At 37.3% G+C, this 22054-nt stretch overlaps 1 protein-coding gene across 33 annotated transcripts in view; it reads left to right on the top strand.

Annotated features, from left to right (window-relative positions):
• The window catches only part of DST (dystonin), a 480723-nt gene that overhangs the window by 330229 nt on the left and 128440 nt on the right, over nt 1–22054 (top strand). For 25 of the 33 annotated variants that reach the window (XM_072832497.1, XM_072832507.1, XM_072832502.1 and 22 more), the window contains 7 exons: nt 9286–9414; nt 11606–11694; nt 12827–12962; nt 14069–19540; nt 19669–19818; nt 21038–21253; nt 21435–21584. In XM_072832497.1, coding sequence (XP_072688598.1) covers nt 9286–9414; nt 11606–11694; nt 12827–12962; nt 14069–19540; nt 19669–19818; nt 21038–21253; nt 21435–21584 — 6342 coding nt within the window. Of the gene's footprint in view, nt 1–2956; nt 5693–6372; nt 9193–9285; nt 9415–11605; nt 11695–12826; nt 12963–14068; nt 19541–19668; nt 19819–21037; nt 21254–21434; nt 21585–22054 lie in introns of those variants that run through there. The other 8 variants (XM_072832521.1, XM_072832522.1, XM_072832523.1 and 5 more) reach the window with 3 other exon arrangements.

Here is a 22054-nt window from a genome sequence, read left to right on the forward strand (position 1 = left end):
AGTGTAACTTCGTATAATGAAAGAACTGAAATGGTAGTGGATGTCTAATAGATGTTACTTTCTTATTTTCTACTTTTGCAAACTATTTTAGTCTGTTCAGAGTTAATAGATTTCTGCAACTAAATCACTAACATAGCTAATTGCAAGTCTTTACAACTAGATTCCTATATGCTTAGAAAGGAAAACCAGAATATCTGTAACCATTCCAATAGTTGGTATACATCTCATCTCTACAAGAACATCTATAATTTTTTTTTACATTTTCAGTTTTTGAGAGATATGATCCCACTGAAAATGATATGTAGATCTTTCAAATTGTATATTTAGTTAAATATCAGTCCTTTCCCTTTCCTATAGTATATATCTGATTACACATATATGAGCCATTTTGCTCAGTTTATGTGATGAAGTATAATTGAAGTTGACAGAACCAAGAGATTTTTTAAAAAGCCTGATAGATGTACAGATTATGCTCATCATCTTTTGAAACATAAAAGATTCATACTCAATTAGGAAGTCATAACATTATAGTTTACAGAAGACCATGAAGAGACTGTAACTTAAAGTAGATAAAAAAAGATTTGCTGATTAAAAATTGACACTAAAATATCATATTAATGGATTGTCTCATAAAAAAGATATATAGCTCAGTTTTCAGACTCAAGAGTGATATTTCTGAAACTGAATCTGTGAAGACTTACATTGGAAATCTGGGTCTGAGAGCAGAATTTTTTATAATAAACATAAAAACAAAGAGGGTTACAAGTTAATTTCAGAAGAGGAAACCAAAATAGAGAAATTTTAGAGTATCTGTAATGGATGTTAGATAAAGAGATTTTCTAATCTATGTTGAGAGAAAAGTACATCAAATGTTAGTTGATGAGATTAAAGGACAGGATGTTTTCATTTAAAGAAAACTTGAGGAATTTATTTTTATGAATAAATTTGAGCGCTAAGAGAAAGCAAATCAAATAGGATTAAATTTCTTCTAGTAATTTCTGTAGTATTTGCCAAGAAATTCAGAATTATCTAGACAATGTGAGATTATTAACAGTTACTAAAATGACTGTAATTAAGGTACTGAGGGTTTAATAACAAAGATTTTTTTTCTGAGAGAATTTTCATTTTTCTAACCTCAGCACATGACAGAGAAAAGAGAGGGCTCAAAATCTTTTAGTGACAACTAAGTTTTAAAGGAGTTTTAATAAACAACTGAGGAAGACCCAGTGAGAAATTATCTCAAAAAATATTGAAAATGTAATATTTAAGCAGATAAAATGCTTCAATGTCACCAGGAGTTGACCCTGATAACAAAATAAAATAGAGCACTAATTATAGCAGGTTGTGCTTCAAAGTATGTTTTTATATGAATTCTTATTATGAAAATTGGGTTAGCAAAGGAAACAACAGAAATTCTTATCAAAATTATTGGGGATCAAAAAATTAGAAGAAGCAAATTATGATATAGTGTCTATAATGTAAATTAAATTCTTGAAATTTACCAAAGCCTCTCAATGAAAAAAAAATCTGCTATCTAGGATATTTCTCTGCTCTATTTAAATGGTTTCTAATTATGAGGATTTTGAGTTGGTGATATGAATCTAATAGTCTTATGGTATTAATAAAGAGAGATTAAATTGGAATTCTATATTAGCCCTGATCATGCAGTCCTATAGTCAGTACAGAATGTACTCCTCCCAGCTGAGATTGATTCTTCTATCAATTGAAAAAAAGTTTTCTTATATTTTATTCTGTATGTTGGAGTTGACTCCCTAAGTGTATTTTTAAAAACATTTATACTTAACAAATATCTTTATATTTATGAAGTATCTAAAGGTACTTGTCAAGGTGGATTCATATGAGGCATGTCATTAACGACAACAACAAAATCTGTGAGTATATGAAGCACATCTTTTGTAAAGCCCCCAGAGACTATAGCTGTCTTTGCATTAGCAGCTGATTATTATAATTGTCATAATATGGCAAGTAGAAACAAATAAGGAATTCAACTTTAGAAATTATGTGTTTTTATATAATTTTCTTTCTTCCTTGTGTTATTTCTTGATTTGACTCTTCAAAGTAGTATCAAAATTCTGTGTTTTGTTTCTTTAATCATAAAATAGGGAGATGTAAATATTTTATTTTCATATATTTTTTAAAAGATTTATTTATTTTATAGATAAAGAGAACATGAGTGGGAGAACCAGAGGGCGAGGGAGTAAGAATCTCCAGCATACTCCCCGCTCAGCATGGATCCCAACACTGGGGGTTGATCCCACCACCCTGAGATCATGACCTGAGCTGAAACCAAGAGTTGGACACTTAACCAACTGTGTCATCCAGATGCCCCCTCCCACCTTTTTAAAAGATTTATTTATTTATCTTAGAGAGAGAGATAAATATTATTTTAAATTTTCATTGGGCTAGGTATTGAAAAATAAATTTTTAAGTGTCATTCAGTTCCTTTATGCTTTTAGCTTGTCAGACTGAGTAGTGTGTGAAAGCAGAAAGGGTGCTACTGTGAGTTTTATTCCCACTTTGTCGCTTACCCACTGTGTGAGTTTTCAAAACTGTTTGACCTCTCTGCACCTCGGTTTCCTCATGTATACAAGATTGGGGGCATGCTGTATGTTTTATAAGGTCTCTCCTTTCTTACTATAAAATCTTGAGCTAGCTAATTTTTAAAACAAAATTATTCCTGAGACACACACACACACAAACGATTATTCGGTTTAGCAAACCTGACACAAAGGGTTTTTTTGTCTTGTCCCATTGCTGACTTTCTGAAGCTTATGCTCTGAGGAAGGTGGTGGTGGCAGTGGTGATGGTGGAGGTGATAGTGCTTGTCCTGCCTTTGGTTTCACTTGTTCTTATAAGCACTTTTATGAGCATCACTTCAGATTTGTTAAGATAAATTTAATAGAACAGGTTTGACACTTGTAAACGTCTCTTGTAGATTAAAAGGTGTAAGGAGACTTCTGAACATGGGGCATATTCAGATCTGCTTCAGCGTCAGAAGGCAACAATGATTGAGAATAGCAAACTTACGGGGAAAATAAGTGAACTGGAGAAAATGGTAGCAGAACTGAAGAAACAAAAGTCCCGCGTAGAGGAAGAACTTCCCAAGGTCAAGGAGGCTGCGGAAAATGAATTGAGAAAGCAACAGAGAAACGTAGAAGACATTGCTCTGCAGAAAATCAGGGCTGAGAGCGAAGCCAAGCAGTACCGCAGGGAGCTAGAAGCCATCGTGAGGGAGAAGGAGGCTGCAGAACGAGAGCTGGAGCGGGTAAGAAAGCTCACGCTGGAGGCCGAGGCCAAAAGAGCAGCGGTAGAAGAAAACCTCCTGAGTTTCCAGAACCAGTTAGAGGAGAACACCTTTACAAGAAGAACCCTGGAAGATCATCTTAAAAGAAAAGATTCCAGTCTCAATGACTTGGAGCAACAAAAAAATAAGTTAATGGAGGAATTAAAAAGAAAGAGAGACAACGAGGAGGAGCTCTTAAAGCTGATAAAGCATATGGAAAAAGACCTGACATTTCAAAAACAGATAGCAGAGGACCGGTTGAAAGAAAAGCAGAAGATTGAATTGGAAGCAAGAAGAAGAATAGCGGACATTCAGCTTTCATGTAGAGAAAAGCCATTGCCAGCCTGTGTGGTTGCACAGCCTACCTCATACAGAGGAGTAGCAGGTCTTCAGGAAGAGCAGGACAGACAAAAGACAGAAGAACTCAAACAGCAGGTAGACGAGCTAACGGTCGCCAATAGGAAGGCTGAGAAAGACATGAGAGAACTGAAGTATGAACTTAATGCCCTTCAGCTTGAAAAAACCTCATCTGAGGAAAAGGCTCGTTTGCTAAAAGAAAAACTAGAAGAAACAAATAATACACTGCGGTGCCTGAAGTTAGAGCTGGAAAGGAAGGATCAGGTGGAGGAAGGGTATTCCCAGCAGCTCAGAGAACTGGGGAGACAGCTGAACCAAACCACAGATAAAGCTGAAGAAGTCATGAAAGAAGCTAATGACCTTAGGAAAATAAAGCACAATTATGAAGTAGAATTAGAATCTCTTCAGCAGGAAAAAGGGAAACTGCAAAGAGAAGTCGACAGGATCACTAAGACCCATGCTATAGCTGAGAGGAATATTCAGCACTTAAATTCACAAGTTAATTCTTTCCAGGCTGAGAAAGAATCCTCTAATGAAAGAATACGGTTCTGCCAGAGAAAATCAGAGCATCTAAAAGAGCAATTTGAGAAAAGCCATGCACAGTTGCTTCAAAATATTAAAGCTGAGAAAGAAAATAATGATAAAATCCAGAAGCTTAATGAAGAATTGAAGAAAAGTAATGACTGTGCAGAAATGCTAAAACAAAAAGTAGATGAGCTTACTAGGCAGAATAATGAAACCAAGTTAATGATGCAGAGAATTCAGACAGAATCGGCAAATGTGGTTTTAGAGAAACAAGCTATTCAACAAAGATGTGAAGCCCTGAAAATTCAGGCAGATGGTTTTAAAGATCAGCTACGCAACACAAATGAACACTTGCATAAACAGACAAAAACAGAACAGGATTTCCATAGAAAAATTAAATGCCTGGAGGAAGACCTGGCCAAAAGTCAAAATTTAGTAAGTGAATTTAAGCAAAAGTGTGACCAGCAGAACATTATCATCCAGAACACTGAGAAAGAAGTTAGAAATCTGAGCGCAGAGCTGAATGCTTCCAAAGAGGAGAAGCGACTAGGGGAGCAGAGGGTACAGCTACAGCAAGCTCAGGTGCAAGAGTTAAATAACAAGTTGAAAAAAGTACAAGATGAACTGTACTTAAAGACCATAGAGGAGCAGATGACCCACAGAAAGATGGTTCTGTTTCAGGAGGAATCTGACAAGTTCAAACGCTCAGCAGAGGAGTTTCGGAAAAAGATGGAAAAGTTAATGGACTCTAAAGTTATCACTGAAAATGACATTTCAGGCATCAAGCTTGACTTCGTGTCTCTTCAGCGAGAAAACTGCAGAGCTCAAGAGAATGCCAAGCTCTGTGAGACAAATATCCGAGAACTTGAAAGACAGCTTCAGCAATACCGTGAGCAAATGCAGCAAGGACAGAATGTGGAAGCAAATCATTACCAGAAATGTCGGAAACTTGAAGATGAGCTGGTAGCCCAGAAACGTGAAGTTGAATGCCTAAAGCAAAAGATGGATCAACAGATAAAGGAACATGAACATCAATTAGTTTTGCTCCAGAGTGAAATCCAAAAAAAGAACCCGACCAAAGACTGTACCTTCAAACCAGAGTTTGAGATGGCAGTAAATGAGTGTCCGCGCTCTGGAGACCTGCCCTCTAGGAACACAGGGCAGCTTCACCCAATGGCCAGGTCTCCTCTGTTGAGGTGGAATCAAGACCCACAGCAGTCAGAAGAAAAATGGCAACATCGGGTTGTTGAACAAATACCAAAGGAAGTCCAGTTCTGGCCATCAGGGGGTCCACCTGAGAAAGAGAAAAGCCAGCAATGTTACTCTGAGTATTATTCTCAGACAAGCACCGAATTACAGATAACTTTCGATGAGACAAACCCTATTACAAAACTATCCGAAATCGAGAAGATAAGAGATCAGGCTCTGTACAATTCCAGGCCCCTGGTTAGGTATCAAGATGACAAATGTGAAATGGACCTGGCGAAGCTTTTGGCCCCGTTGGAGGTATACTCTGGATTCTGAGACCTTATTAGCTACCTCATACCATGTTTCCTCTCTTGTTTCCTTTCTCTGCTAGACTAAATTTTTTTAACAATGTTGAGTGAGATTGGCTCTTTGTAGTTCTGGCGGAAAATTATGCCATAGATATCTAGAGATTGGCTTGAATCTTTACTATAAATTATCATTCTTTAATTTTTAAATGTTTGAGATTAAATACACAGATGTAATGGTTAGATCTATGGTATTATATTCTGAAGAATGTTTTTTTTTAGAAGCTAGTAAAACCAAGCTAGTTCACTTTAATTTCTATAGTTTCTTTGTAGAGATTTCACCTCAAATCTTTTTTAAGCCTGCCTTTTTTTTTTTTTAAAGATTGTCTTTTTAAGTAATCTCTATACCCAAAGTGGGGCTTGAACTTACAACTCCAAGATCAAGTCATCACATGCTTTACTGACTGAGCCAGCAAGGTGCTCCTAAACATACCATTTTAATACCTTAGTTGTCATTTAAAGTAAACTTCAGTCTGTCGAAATACTACTACTTGTCCCTGAGCCCTCTTTGGTTTGAAAATTTTCTTCTCTTTACTTACCTTCGTTATTGTAGGAATCATATTTGGATTGAGGATGAGTAAAGTGACAATGTTTTTTAGATGACTTTTAATGTCTCCTAAATTCCTGTTACAGATAGCTAAGAACAAGCAGTATGATATGCACACAGAAGTCACCACACTAAAACAAGAAAAGAACTCAAGTCCCAGTGCTGAAGAATGGATGCTTGAAGGGAGCAGAGCATCCAGTGGACTCAAGAGAGATTTTCTTAAGAAAGGCTCAGAACCAGAGAGCTTCCAGAACTTGGATGGTGATCACATATGTTCAGTTAGGGATGATGAATTTAAATTCCAGGGGCTCCGGTGCACAGTGACTGGCAGGCAGTTGGTTGAAGCTAAGCTTCTGGACATGAAAACAGTTGAGCAGCTGCGACTTGGTCTCAAGACTATTGATGAAGTTCAGAAAACCCTGAGCAAGTTTTTGACGAAAGCCACCTCAATTGCGGGACTGTATCTAGAATCCACAAAAGAAAAGATTTCATTTGCCTCAGCAGCCAAAAAAATCATAATAGACAAAATGATAGCTTTAGCATTTTTAGAAGCTCAGGCTGCAACAGGTTTCATAATCGATCCCATTTCAGGTCACACATACTCTGTTGAAGATGCAATCCTTAATGGAGTTATTGACGCTGAATTCAAGATTAGGCTTCTTGAGGCAGAGAAGGCAGCCCTGGGATACTCATATTCTTCTAAGACATTGTCGGTATTCCAGGCTATGGAAAATAGAATGCTTGACAGACAGAGAGGTAAACATATGTTGGAGGCCCAGATTGCCACCGGGGGAGTCATTGACCCTGTGAGAGGCATCCGCATTCCTCCAGAGGTTGCTCTGCAACAGGGCTTGTTAAATAATGCCATCCTACAATTTTTACATGAGCCATCCAGCAACACAAGAGTTTTCCCTAATCCCAATAACAAGCAAGCTCTCTATTACTCAGAATTACTGCGAATGTGTGTATTTGATGTAGACTGCCAGTGCTTTCTGTTTCCATTTGGGGAGAGGAACATTTCCAATCTCAATGTAGGGAAAACCCATAGGATTTCTGTAGTAGATATTAAAACAGGAGCAGAACTGACTGCATATGAGGCTTTCCAGAGAAACCTAATTGAAAAAAGTACCTATCTTGAGCTTTCAGGGCAACAGTATCAGTGGAAGGAAGCCACGTTTTATGAATCCTACGGGCATCCTTCTCGTATGCTGACTGATACTAAAACAGGATTACAGTTTAATATTAATGAAGCTATTGAGCAGGGAACACTTGACAAAGCCTGGGTCAGAAAGTATCAGGAAGGACTCATCACACTTACAGAACTTGCTGATTGCTTGCTGAGCCAGCTGGTTCCCAAGAAGGATTCACACAGTCCTATTGCAGGGTACTGGCTGACCACTAGCGGGGAAAGGATCTCTGTCTTGAAGGCCTCCCGCAGAAATTTGGTTGACCGGATTACTGCCCTCAGATGCCTTGAAGCCCAAGTCAGTACAGGGGGGATAATTGATCCTCTCACTGGCAAAAAGTATCGAGTAGCAGAAGCTTTGCATAGAGGTCTTGTTGATGAGGGGTTTGCCCAGCAGCTTCGACAGTGTGAATTAGTAATCACAGGGATTGGCCATCCCGTCACTAACAAAGTCATGTCAGTGGTGGAGGCTGTGAATGCAAATATCATAAGTAAGGAAATGGGAATCAGATGTTTGGAATTTCAGTACTTGACAGGGGGGTTGATCGAGCCACAGATTCATTCCCGGTTGTCAATAGAAGAGGCTCTCCAAGTAGGTATTATAGATGTTTTCATTGCTACAAAACTCAAAGATCAAAAGTCCTATGTCAGAAATATAATGTGTCCTCAAACGAAAAGGAAGTTGACATACAAAGAAGCTTTAGAAAAAGCTGATTTTGACTTCCACACAGGACTTAAACTCTTAGAAGTATCTGAACCTTTGATGACAGGAATTTCTAGCCTCTACTATTCTTCCTAATAGGACACGTTTAAATAACCTTGCACAAAGGTGATGCTATCCACTTCATATGATCTGTTGAGAGCATGATGGTATCAAACACACAGTCTAGCAATCGTGTCTCATACTCCAAGCACCATTTATTTCTTGAGGGCTGAATATAGCTGACTGTTCAGAAGAGAGAATAATTTTTAAAATTGGAAGTAAAAAAATATTTACTGTTATTCAAAATGGTTTCCTTTAGCTTTTAAGTTAAGGTTTTGTATTTTTTTGATCTTGCCTTCACTGTAATATGGAGTAAGCTTGATGAACTCCAGCAAGTTCATAGCATCCTTTCTTCAGAATTCTTCATCACTGGAAGGATCCAGCTGGACATTAGGTTTCCCAGTTATTAAATGATCTATTACGTTCCCTGAAAGAGCACTTCGAAAAGCACCATGGATTCAAAGAGATATAAATTTGTTCCCACATCCCTGAGGCTATAGTGAAAAAAAATTTTTTTCTGTACATTGTAACCTTCTTTACATATTAAATGTTTACCACAATTTCCCATTTCCAGGTAGAGTCTTAATTAAAAGTAGCATTACTGTGTGTTGGAAGATGGGGAGAGATTTTTCTTCATTTTGTGTATCTTTCATATGTGTGTACACATTCACTGTTCTTTCAGATTTCCATTGTTTGATACTTTTCTGTCTAGACATTTGTGATTGTAATGCTAATGCAAAGGCAGCACTTCAAAGGTCTTCTGGTGCTTCATGAATAAAATTGAGTTTTTTTATTTGTCATATTGATAGACCAGCTGGGAGGTTGGACTGATCATTCCAGAGAGTCACAGCTTTCTTTGCTACCATAAACATTTTGGAACTACATCTGCCATGTGACTTGAAAAACATGGTTAAGTGAATGAATAAAATACTCAGTAACTGGTGTGTGATGACAAAATATTTCTACATTGTTTTCTGTGGAGAGGTCAGTTTAACAGCTTAAGCATTTACTGGAATATGTCTTTTTTTCCTAATTACTCACATTTGTCAGAAGTCACTGGAAGAAGAAAAGAAAGAGCATGTTGAAAAAGCCAAAGAATTACAGAAATGGGTATCAAATATCAGCAAGACATTAAAAGATGGCGAGAAGGCTGGAAAATCTCCCTTTTCTAAGCAAAAGGTATTCATTGAGGCTCTGGTTTAATAATAATAGTGGGTAGAACTTACTGAATTGACATGGTCAACTGGAAAAAAAACCACTTAAGTTCTTTACCTTAATTTTCCCCATTTTTATAAGCAATTATAATGAGGATCAGAGAGGTTAAGTAAGTTGATCAAGGAATCAAAGTATGTAGGAGAAGGAAGTGTCTCTGATTCCAAAACCTGACCTGTATATATTACTGCTTCTCCTAGTGGTTATATCTGCTTCTTGATTATAGTGAAGAGAGTTGCTAAAGAACAGAGTCATCATGTTTTGTGTTCAGAGTAAATCCACATACTCCTTATTGTAAAGATATATGGTCTCATTCTTACAAAGGTGAACGAAACGGTTCAAAAACAACAGAACTACAAACTCAGGTATTAACATTTTTGAGGATTTCATTTAGTTGTGCTTCCCTGGATCTTAGTATTTTACAAAGAAGTGTTCTCTAGTCAGTCACTGGAAATTCCAAATTCTTTCCCTTACCTTCATGAATTCTTTTGTGCAGAGGGCTATCTTCTGTTCCTCAACTTCTTGGCAGTGGTTGAGTAGCACAGCTCATGAGCTATTAGTGCCCTGTGATGTCTGTTGGATGATACTGCTTGAAGCTCTTAGGGTGTTGATGATCTAAGATCCAGTGTTGATGCTTGCTGGTGATAGCCCTGGAATTGAAGCTGTATTAAAAAAAAAAAAAATTCCACTAAGTTAATCAGCATTTTTCCTCAAATACTTTTCCTACTTGCCTTCCTGCAATCATTAGCTTCCTCTTCTACCTCTGCATCAGTGTTCACTTGTCATCAGTTGAAACAGACATTGTTGATATAACTAAATAAAGGGAAGCTTCAATGTCTTGTCTAATTTTGGCTATGATATGAGGCAGATGTAATGTATCTGGGGTTCCCCATTGGAGAAGTTTACAGACCAGAGTATATACTTGAATTAGTATTCAGTTGAAATAAAGCCATATTAGCCCATAGTCTTACATACTGTATTTCATATTTGTGTGGAGGCAATCAGAACTTGGAAAGTAATTATATTTGGTATTTTAAACTCCAAACCTTCAATGTAACTTTATGTGAATATTTAGTTTAAAGTATCTTCTCCCTCTTTGTTCTCCCAATCAGGTAGGAAAGAACTTAAATAGGGACATAAACTTTAGCAAAGATTTCTTAGGAGAACAAGTTTCTTTTGAGACATGAAGATTACAAAGCTTGGTATTTTCTTATTCTGCGGTTTTAAATTCCTTAAAACGTTACTAAATCCATTTTAGACCTACTAGACATGAAAGTAGACAGATACTTTTTAAATGCAGATCATAGTGCCTAAATTACAAGTCTCTATAAGTACTTGATGGTCTTTCTGTTAAGTGAAATTTAAGGTAATTTGATAGCATAATAAATGTGTGTGTTAAAAATCAGTGTGGCCTCATGATTATACGCAACCATGAAAAATAGACTTTGGCTGTATTCTGAATAGAGTACATTGGGGGAGAATACACCTTTTCATTTGCCCATCATTTCTTCTCATTTCTGTTCCTTTTAAAAGAATGGCATCCAATTTCCAAAATAGAGTATTCAGAAGTGATATGTTGAGAGAGTAGGAAAAAATGTTACAACCTCTTGCTTTTCCTTAAACAGATCAATTTTATTCCCCTATCATAGATGAATTTTGCAAATTTTAGAAATTATTTAATCTTGGTCTGCAGATCTTACAGATTACTGTTTTCACATTAATTTTTTTAAAAAGGGCAGGGCATACAGGAACTTGGGGGAGGGAAGATATTCTTCTAGAGTAGTGTCCCACATTCATATATCTTTTTGAGTGCTGCACCACACAAGGGTAACACCGGGTCAGTGAAGAACCTCTGGCCACCTGCGATAGTTGAGACAACCTTCATTCACTGTTGGACTGCAACAAATGTGAGAACCACATAATGCCATATTATTTCCTCATGAAAATGAGGGCATTATGGTTAGAAAAAGAGTCTTAATCTGCATTCTAGATAAAGTACTCTTCTTATCCAGGCTTGTACACTGATAATAACTGATAAGTATATTGACTTGGGCCACCCATCATTTGGATCTTAATTAAAACTTGATTAGTTTTTAAAAATTACTATTTTCTCATCTTTATTAGGGGAGAGTTTCAATATGTTTTCTAAACCTTGCAGATTTCTAGTGAAGAAATATCAACCAAGAAGGAGCAATTATCTGAAACACTTCAAACCATGCAGTTGTTTTTGGCAAAACATGGAGACAAGTATGTTGGTTTTCATTAGCTCTTTTGTTCAAAGTAGAAAATTGGTCTTAACGTTAAAGCAAAAGCTGGTAATTTTTTTTTAAGATTTAATTTTTTATGAGAGACACAGAGGAGAGAAGCAGAGACATAGGCAGAGGGAGAAGCAGGCTCCATGCAGCGAGCCCGATGTGGGACTCAATCCTGGATCCCAGGATCAAACCCTGAGCTAAAGGCAGACGCTCAACCACTGAGCCACCCAGGTGTCCCAAAAGCTGGTAAATTTTAATTGAGGTTTTAAAAATAGAACTCAGGAATTTACTTAATGTAGTATACAACTATAAATTTAGCAATTTAGCTGTCACTTGTAGTCACTTACAGAAAACTGGCTCAGAGACCTTAGGATGGGTAGCTAGTGAGTGATAAAGATTCCAAGCCAAGTCTTAATTCTAATTAGTACTCTCTATGACTTTACTTTTTGGAAAATATGTATGAATTAATTCTAATTAGTGCTCTCTATGACTTTACTTTTTGTAAAATATGTATGTTCTTTATTTTCTTTGCTGAGACTTGTAATAACCTGTTTTTTTCATATTTTGGTCTTACTTTTTCCAATAAGGCACTTCATATATTTCAGCTAGTGTCACAGGCAGGAAAAAAATCTACCCTTTTCTTAAACTCTTTGTGAAACTGTCCCCAGGAACTATGCCACAATGACTTTGTACTGCACCTTAGAGAATCAGGTTAATTTCCTGTAAATTTCATCTTTATTCATGCTTTGAATAAGTTTTATCTTGAGTAATGGTATCTTTCTGTCCCGTTTCCATGTTGGAACTAATAATAGGATCTTTCCCTCTGTCATATAACAGCACTGTTATTTTAGAAATGTATACGTGCTAGAAAAGTGTTGATGTATTTGTTTATGTTCTTCTCTCCAGTCTCTCAGGCAAGGGAAGGATTCTTAGATGAGTAAAGGCCATCCTTAATTTTCCTATACAGTCATTCTGAGATTTGAGCAATCTGTACATGAAGTTTTATTTTATGGCCATGTGATTATTTAGAAAAGGATTTTACGTTACAAAATCATTGAGCCTAATATGTCATCTTTACACTTAACGACTTGCATTCCTCTTTTCATACTTTCTGGTTATTATAGAATGACAGATGAAGAAAGAAATGAATTGGAAAAACAAGTGAAATCTCTTCAAGAAAGTTATAATACATTCTTTAGTGAATCTCTGAAACAACTACAAGAATCACAAAGCTTAGGAGATAAAAAGGTAGAGGAGAAGGTAATATAATTTATTTAAAACATAAAGCGCTTTCAAGATTCTTAGTTTTCTCGCATGGTTGTAGAAGTAATATATAAATGATAAAGAAATGACCTTGAATTTGTGTACATGGAAGAAATGTGAATGGAGTTTATCTGAATATTTAGAGATTTCAGTGTTGTTTATTAAATGCAATCTTACACTTGCTGTCATCAGTTTCTGTGACATCTTAATCTCTGCCTTGCATGGTAAAAGAAAAGAATCATTCATTTTTCTAACTCTCCTCTTTAAAAGCCATTCTTCTGCTGCCATATTAGGTATTTTACTATATAAATATGATGTTATAAAATGGCCTTGACTCATCTTTAAAGATGACATTAGAGTGTTACGAACTGATTTGATTTTCAGAGATAACCATGAGATTTAATGGAGTAATAATACTGGGCCATTCGTTATAGTGAGGATGCCCTAGCATCTTCTTAAAATATAACAGGAACCACTTAAAATTTGGCCTGTCTTTAAACTTTTGAAACTTGACAATATATATTTACAGTATTCAACATAATATTCAGTATTGAAAAGTTATCTTTATATTCAATTCCCTTATTCCCTGGAATACTTTACACACTATTTGTCACATATTGGGGGTATGTAACAGTTTTTCTGGTTCATTAGATTTTTACTGTCTGCGAAGAAGTCTGTATGCTGTAAACATCAATAGCATGGGGTTTGATACTCTTTTTCATGTCAGTTGACTAATCTCACCCAGTTGCAGAGAGCATGATTTGCCTTCTTAGGTATGTGTTCTGTTTTCTCACTATCATCATTTACTCTGTTGTGTCCTCACTAACCTTGTTAATGTACACAATATTAAGTTTTCAATTCACAGATGCATGTTATTTTCAAAGCTTTTATCACATCCTGTGCTGTTGAATAGATCACTGACATAGATCACTTGTGCATTTGAGCTGCCTAACATTCACAGCATTTGCTGCGCCTTGGTAAGTAGAGGATTTTTATGTTGAAGTGTTTATTTATTAAAAAAAAAAATGCAAACTATGTTTCATGAAATTCTGCCCACCCTGGGGTCACAGACTGACCTGAGAATTTTTGTATTTTCTTTTCAGCTGGATAAAGTGATTGCAGGCACCATTGATCAGACAACTGGAGAAGTCCTTTCCATATTTCAGGCAGTTTTAAGAGGCCTTATTGACTATGACACAGGAATCAGGTTGCTTGAGACACAGCTAATGATTTCTGGTCTAATTTCACCGGAATTAAGAAAATGTTTTGATCTTCAAGATGCCAAAAGTCGTGGCCTAATTGATGAACAAGTTGTATGCCAACTCCAAGAACTAAATCAAGCAAAGGAGATTATTTCTACTGTGTCATCTACCACAATTCCAGTGCTGGAAGCTCTGGCTCAAGGCATGATATCAGAATCCATGGCCATCAGAGTTCTTGACATACTACTTTCCACAGACTTTTTAGTTATTCCAGCCACGGGAGAAAAATTGACTCTACAGAAGGCTTTCCAACAGAACTTTGTTTCCTCAGCATTATTTTCTAAAGTCCTGGAAAGGCAAAACACGTGTAAAGATCTTATTGACCCCTGCACCGCTGAGAAGGTGACTTTAGTGGATATTTTGCAAAGAAGTATTTTACAGGAAAACACTGGGATACGGCTTCTACCTGTGAGACCACAAGAAGGAGGTAGAATAACATTAAAATGTGGAAGAAATATAAGCATTTTAAGGGCGGCTCATGAAGGTCTCATAGACCGTGAAACCATGTTCAGGTTATTAGGTGCACAGCTTCTTTCTGGAGGTCTAATCAATTGCAACTCTGGTCGAAGAATGACTGTTGAAGAAGCTATGGCAGAAGGGGTAATTGACAGAGACACAGCTAACAGTATTCTCACATATCAGGTTCAAACAGGTGGAATCATCCACTCAAACCCTGCTAAACGTTTTACGGTGGATGAAGCAGTCCAATGTGATCTAATAACTTCAACCAGTGCTCTTTTGGTGCTAGAGGCTCAGCGAAGCTATGTTGGACTCATCTGGCCTCACTCTGGTGAAATATTTCCTACATCTTCTTCCTTGCAGCAAGAATTGATTACAAATGAATTGGCATACAAAATACTGAATGGCAGGCAGAAAATAGCTGCTCTTTATATTCCAGAAACTTCTCAAGTCATTGGTTTGGATGTTGCTAAGCAGCTGGGAATTATAGATAATAACACAGCATCGATTTTGAAAAGTATAATACTGCCTGATAAAATGCCAGATTTGGGAGATTTAGAAGCTTGTAAAAATGCCAGAAGATGGCTATCTTTTTGTAAATTCCAACCATCCACAGTCCATGATTACAGGCAAGAAGATGATGTTTTTGATGGAGAAGAACCATTAGCAACTCAGAGCTCAGAACAAACTAAAAAGTTATTTCTATCTTATTTGATGATAAATAGCTATATGGATGCAAACACAGGCCAGAGGCTTTTGCTGTATGATGGAGACTTGAATGAGGCTGTTGATATGCTACTAGAAGGCTGTAGTGCAGAATTTAAGGACACACCCATCAAAAAATGTCTTGATGCCTTAAGACTCCCTGTTTTATTTCCAAGTAATACTCCTAATGAAGGAAAGGAAAACAGTATAGTTTCACCAAATAGTTTTGATAAATGTCATCACAGAGAACCTAAGCAAAAAGAAGCTCCTGAAGATAGAAAGCATACCATAGATAAAGAGTGTAATGAAATGGGAAATAATTTTTTTAGTAGTGAATTTTATCAGTCAGAAAACCTGGCAAATATAAAAGTAGCTGATAATAAAGTCCAGAATTCATCCTATTTATCACAGCCTGGACTTGTGGCAGGTGACATGCTTAGACAAGACTCTGAAAACATACTTAAAAACTGTGAAAATCAAAGTCAAGTTAGAACGAATGAACATGCAGGTGAATGTAGTCATTCTAAAAATATTCAAAACTTCGCAAGTGATTTGATAACAAATTCTATTATGAAATCAAAAACCAGTAGAATCTGTGACTTGAATGAGAATGAGAAAGAGAATGAAGATAACATAAACAGGGATTTGACAATCTTTGACTATTCTCCCAGGCTGAGTGCCTTGCTAAGTCATGATAAATTGAGGAATGATCAGGATAGTCTTAATGTACATACCACAGAGAGCAATGGAAATAAATGTGAAGATCCCACATTGCCACTCAGCGACCAAACCATATTATCAGGTCAAAGAATGGGAGAGACATTTCAAGAGCAGTTTCTGGGAATTGCAGCTATCAATATCAGTTTACAGGGAGTAACGTCTCCACAGAAACCTTTAAATATAGGTGACATTGCTCCTCAGGTCCAAAATCACAATGATAAATATATTACAGAAACTTACGGTGAAGATGGAAAGTTACATGCCACTTCTCAGCAGAAATCTGAAAACAAGCAAACTGAGTCCAAAATGGAAGAGTACCCCTGTGCCGTGACCCCACAGGATAACACCAGTGATGCTGGCACATCTCCTGTCTGTGCCACACCGCTGCTTGAAGAAACCATCAGTGCTGGTGACTATGAAACGTCACTTGTGGATGATCAGCGAAGTGTGACAGAAACAGATACTGACAGTGAAGGTGATTTTTATGATACTCCCCTGTTTGAAGATGATGACCATGATTCTCTGCTTCTGGAAGGTGATGATCGTGATTGTCTACAACCTGAGGACTATGCCACACTACAAGAGGAAACTGATGTGACTGCTTCTCTTGGTGATGTTTTTTATGATGTTTCAAGAGAGAATGAAAATTCTGTGGAACTCCAGGGGGCACTGGTTGACAGCTTAAGTGTGAGGGGAAACAGAGAGTCTCTTCGGGATGTTCTCATTGCTACTGAGAAAGCTGGATTCGATTCTGATGAAAGAATCCATTCAGATTCAGTTGGCTCACACAAGAGCAATGGACAGTTTCTGGAAACCATCTCAGAAAGGGAAAGCTCGAATATCCTTGAGAGTGATGAGTCTGACTCATCGATTGATTATAAAATCATAGAAAGAAAAGAGAGCTTCAGTGCTTTGTTAACATTTGATGACATTGGGTATTGGGGAGGGAGAGAAGAAGAACACATAACTGGACAAGAATTTAAATCTGATACTGAACATTTAGATTCTATGCAAAGTGAAGAAAGTTACAAGGATTATGTATGTGACAGTAATGATCAGGATATTGATGACGATTATTATTATGATGATGGTGGTGGTGATGATGAAGGAGGAGTGGAAGGTGACGGTAAAGAACCCTGGTGCCAGGATGAGGCTGCGGATATGGATATCCAGTTGTGTGCCACTGCAGTAAGTGAAAAGGAAAATGGTCAGGACAGTCAAAGTGTCAAAAGAATTCTCCCAGATAAAGTGCACAGTTACAGGTCTTTAGAAAACCAGCAAAATGTAAATGTTTTACAGCCAAAATCAACTGGTAAATATAGCTTAGTTACTGAAAGAAGCAACCTTCAAGAATATACAACTGAGGTTGTTGGAAAAAGTCAAGATCTGTTGAATCATGAGCTGGCCCTTAAGGATATATTGCTGCCGATCACTAAAGACACTGAATCAGAAGACAGTTTTGGCTCTGTAGATATTTTACATAATACTAATAACATCTGTTCAACTTCTGAAGTAGATAATGATTTAATGAACATTAAGTTGATCCAAGGGCCAGAATCCACAGATTCTTTGAAAGGTAGAGATCCATATTTTGAGAATGTGACTCTTCAAGTCCACTCATCTTTTGATAAAATCATTTGTTCTGAGCCTGATTTAATAGGAAAGCCTGCTGAGGAAAGCCATTTGTCTTCTGTAGCCTCTGTAACTGTCGGAGATCATCAAGGAAATGAAAGAGGTCTAATTAAAAAGAAAGGTGACCAAATTAGTATACTAACAGAAGATGAAACATCAGTTCATAAAATGTGCTCAGGTAAAGGAAAGGTGCTAGAAAAAGGTCAAGAAGAAGATAATAAGCATCTCAGACTTTTGCCTAGTGAAAGTACAAGGGAGAGTCTTGATTTAGATAATGATCAGTTTCCATTTTCACGAATCACAGACAATGAAGAACATAATCAGAAAGGAAGCCTGAAAAAAGTAACTGTAACTCTTAAAGATGAACCAAAGAATCTACAGACAGTGGTTAGCGAAAGTCCCGTTCATTTTGAGAATCTTGAAGAAATATTTGACTCCTCAGTTTCCAAAGTGATCAGTGCTGATATGATTCTCTTGTCTGAAGGGGATACAAGTACTGAGAAAGATTCATTCACTGACAGCCCTGAGAAAGACTCTGACCTGTTCACTTATTTAAAACACTGTTCTAAAGATGTAAAAGCAAAAGATGCATTGAAACTAAATGAAGGTATCCCAAGCTGCATTCTGATAGCTTCCCCTGCTGTGAAGGAACATGTACAATTTGGAGTTAATGATACAAAGGAGAAGACAGCTCCTACCCAGGAAGTCTCACCTCTAAATGAGATGGCCCAACAGAATGATATTCATACTAAAGAAAGTGCCTTGGAAGCGGGAACAGGAGTTGCTGACCTCACACCAGAAAGGGATGAAAGCACACTGTCAATCTTACCTCTTAGAAATGTAGAAGACCTTGGGGAAAATAATGATTTTGTGCCACCAGAGCTCTGCACAAATGGAATAAAAAACGATAACTCCAGTAACCCTTTAAATATGGACTACTCATTCTCAGAAATTAACAATAAGATGGAAATAATTGAGCAACAGCAGCAAAAAGAACAATCCTTATCTCTAGGATTCCAAGAAAAGGAAGTTCAGATTCCTGAGGTATCTCAGGTATTTTTTGAGAATGTAAAAGATTTCTTAAAAAGAAGATTGGAAGGAGGTCCTATGAGTCCTGAAGAGGTTGGAGAATCTTTAGTCTGTGCAGACACTAAAATTTTGATTCAAAACTTAATTAAAAGAGTTACCACATCACAGTTGGCAAATGAAGCATCTAGTGTGCCCAGTGACTTTAAAATTGGTGACTGTTCTGGAGTTTACCCCATGAATAACTCAACAGAACTAAAAGCAGAAAGTAGAGATGATCCATTCCATATTGCACATCTTAAGTCTGAGCTTCTCCTTGATATACTTAAGCAAAATCAGTATAGCCAGAAAATTACTGGAGCATTTGAATTGATGAAAGAATTAACCCAGATGGAGTATGAGCTAGAGAAAAGAGGTCTTACACCTAAAGTATCTCCAGTGCAACTTGAAAATATTTTCTATAAGCTGCTTGCTGACACATACTCCGAGAAAGTAGAACAGGTCAGAGACTTGAATCAAAAAGCATTCTCTACTTCTGAGATGGTGGATGAAAATTCACACATTCTTGATGACCTTAAAAGCAAAGAAGGAAACCACTGTTCCCTTAATTTACAAAACATAAAAGATACTGAACTAGAAAACTCAACTGTGTGTGCATCGGCATTGCCAAGCAATGAGAAGCTGGGGGAGCTATGCTGTGATATCCCAGACCATTTGGAAAGTATTTCAGGGTCAAAAGGAATGACTCCTGGAGATAGGTCAATGGAACAAGTAAGTTGATTTTACATTTTATATGGCAGTACCTGCATGCAACATTTGGGAATAATCCCATACATTTTATGTGTTTTTTAAAAACTACATAAAGGCTATCGAATTAAAATGTCCAAATTTGTGTTTAGTTTTCCACTGAATTACAGCAGTGTTTACAGCACACATCAAAAATGCATGAGTATTTGGCTTTACTTCAAGAGATGAAGCCCCCTTTGGACAACCAAGAGTCTCTGGATAATAATCTGGAAGCTTTAAGGAACCAACTTAAACAGTTAGAGGTAAGAACTGTCTGCTGCCTATTATAAATGGTAGTCAGCTGGTGTTAATTTGGAAAAACAAGCATTGTGCTTTATTATTACATTTAGAAAGCGCTACACTGGGATCCCTGGGTGGCGCAGCGGTTTGGCGCCTGCCTTTGGCCCAGGGCGCGATCCTGGAGACCCGGGATCGAGTCCCACGTCGGGCTCCCGGTGCATGGAGCCTGCTTCTCCCTCTGCCTGTGTCTCTGCGCCTCTCTCTCTCTCTCTCTGTGACTATCATAAATAAAAAAAAATTAAAAAAAAAAAAAGCGCTACATTGAAGTCACCAAGTATAAGTGTATTATTAAGTATGTCTTAACTTTGGTTATTAATTGATAATATTTGGCAGCTCCCACATTCAGGGCATATATATTGATGATTGTTAGGTCCTCTTGTTGGATAGATCCTCTAAGTATGATATATTGTCCCTCTTCATCTCTCACTACAGTCTTCGGGATAAACTTTAGTTTATCTGATACAAGGATGGCTACCCCTGCTTTCTTTTGAGGACCATTTGAATGCTAAATGGTTCTCCAACCTTTTATTTTCAGGCTGTAGGTGTCCTTAGGTCTAAAATGAGTCTCTTGTAGACAGCAAATAGATGGGTCCTGCTTTTAATCCAGTCTGAAACCCTGCGCCTTTTGATGGGGTCATTAAGCCCATTCACATTCAGAGTTACTATTGAAAGATACGAGTTTAGTGTCATCATGATACCTATTCAGTCCCTGTTTTTGTGGATTGTTCCATTGGACTTCCTCTTAAAGAGGAATTTTAAGAGTCCCCCTTAAAATTTCTTGCAGAGCTGGTTTGGAGGTCACATATTCTTTCAGTTCCTGCCTATCTTGGAAGCTCTTTATCTTTCCTTCTATTCTGAATGAGAGCCTTGCTGGATAAAGTATTCTTGGTTGCATGTTCTTCTCGTTTAGAACCCTGAATATATCCTGCCAGCCCTTTCTGGCCTGTCAGGTCTCTGTGGAGAAGTCTGCTGTTAATCTAATATTTCTCCCCATAAAAGTCAGGGATTTCTTGTCTCTTGCTGCTTTAAGAATCTTCTCTTTATCTTTGGAATTTGCAAGCTTCACTATTAAATGTCGAGGTGTTGAGCGGTTTTTATTGATTTTAGGGGGGGATACTATTACATTTAGAATGATTGTAGTGGGTTCGCACTGAACAGTTCTGGGATATATATTTTTTGCAGACATTTGAATTGGGATTGGCTCCAATTGCTGTCATTTTAAGAAAAGACATGAAGTTGGCAGAAGAGTTTTTAAAGTCTCTTCCCAGTGACTTCCCCAGAGGACAGCTTGAGGAATTGAGGACAAGCCACCAAAGTTTGCAGACTGCTTTCACTTCCCTCAGCAGTGTGTCTTCAGAAAGAATGAAACATGTCATGCTCACCATGGACTCTGAAATGGTAGGCATCAAAACATTTGGCGCTGAGCCAGAATTTGAGTTTTGAAGAAAATTTGATTATTTGAAAATTTAGTCATGAGTCTTTTATTTTCAGACTGCTAGGGCTTTGAAGCAGAACAATTTTTTGTAAGAATTTGAAATTTGGGGATTGACAGAAATGAACACACAAATTTATTTTCCAGTCTAAGCTAGCAGTTTCCCATGAAGAATTTCTTCAGAAACTTGAATCATTCTCACATTGGATATCAGAGAAGAGCAAATCTGTGAAGGATATTGAGATTGTGAATGTACAAGATACTGAACATATGAAGAAAAGTTTGGAGTTTCTCAAGGCAAGTATCAAAATAAATGAGATAAAGTACATTTAAAACCCTCCAGATTTAATACAACAAATGTTTACCAAAAAGTCCATGGTTGGTGGGGCGCCTGGGTGTCTGAGTCAGTTAAGCATCTATCTTCGGCTCAGGTCATGATCCTGGGCTCCTGGGATCAAAGTCCCACATCAGGCTCCCTGCTCAGCGAGAAGTCTACTTCTCCCTCTTCCTCTGCCCTTCCCACTGCTCGTGCTCTTTCTGTCTCTCTCTCTCTCTTTCTTTCTCTTTCTCAAATAAATAAAATCTTTAAAAAAGTAACTGCTAAATCTAAAAGGATTCTTTCCTTTCTTTGCCTCTAAGAGATGTTTGTCCATAATTGACACAACCATAAAATAATCACAACTTTATGGATATCATTCTCATGCTATCCTTCCTGCCTTATCAATCTCTTACCACCACTGACATCTTGAGATTTGTATTTATTTGTG

This window comes from Canis lupus, chromosome 7 (assembly GCF_048164855.1).
Source record: "Canis lupus baileyi chromosome 7, mCanLup2.hap1, whole genome shotgun sequence".
NCBI lineage: Eukaryota > Metazoa > Chordata > Mammalia > Carnivora > Canidae > Canis > Canis lupus.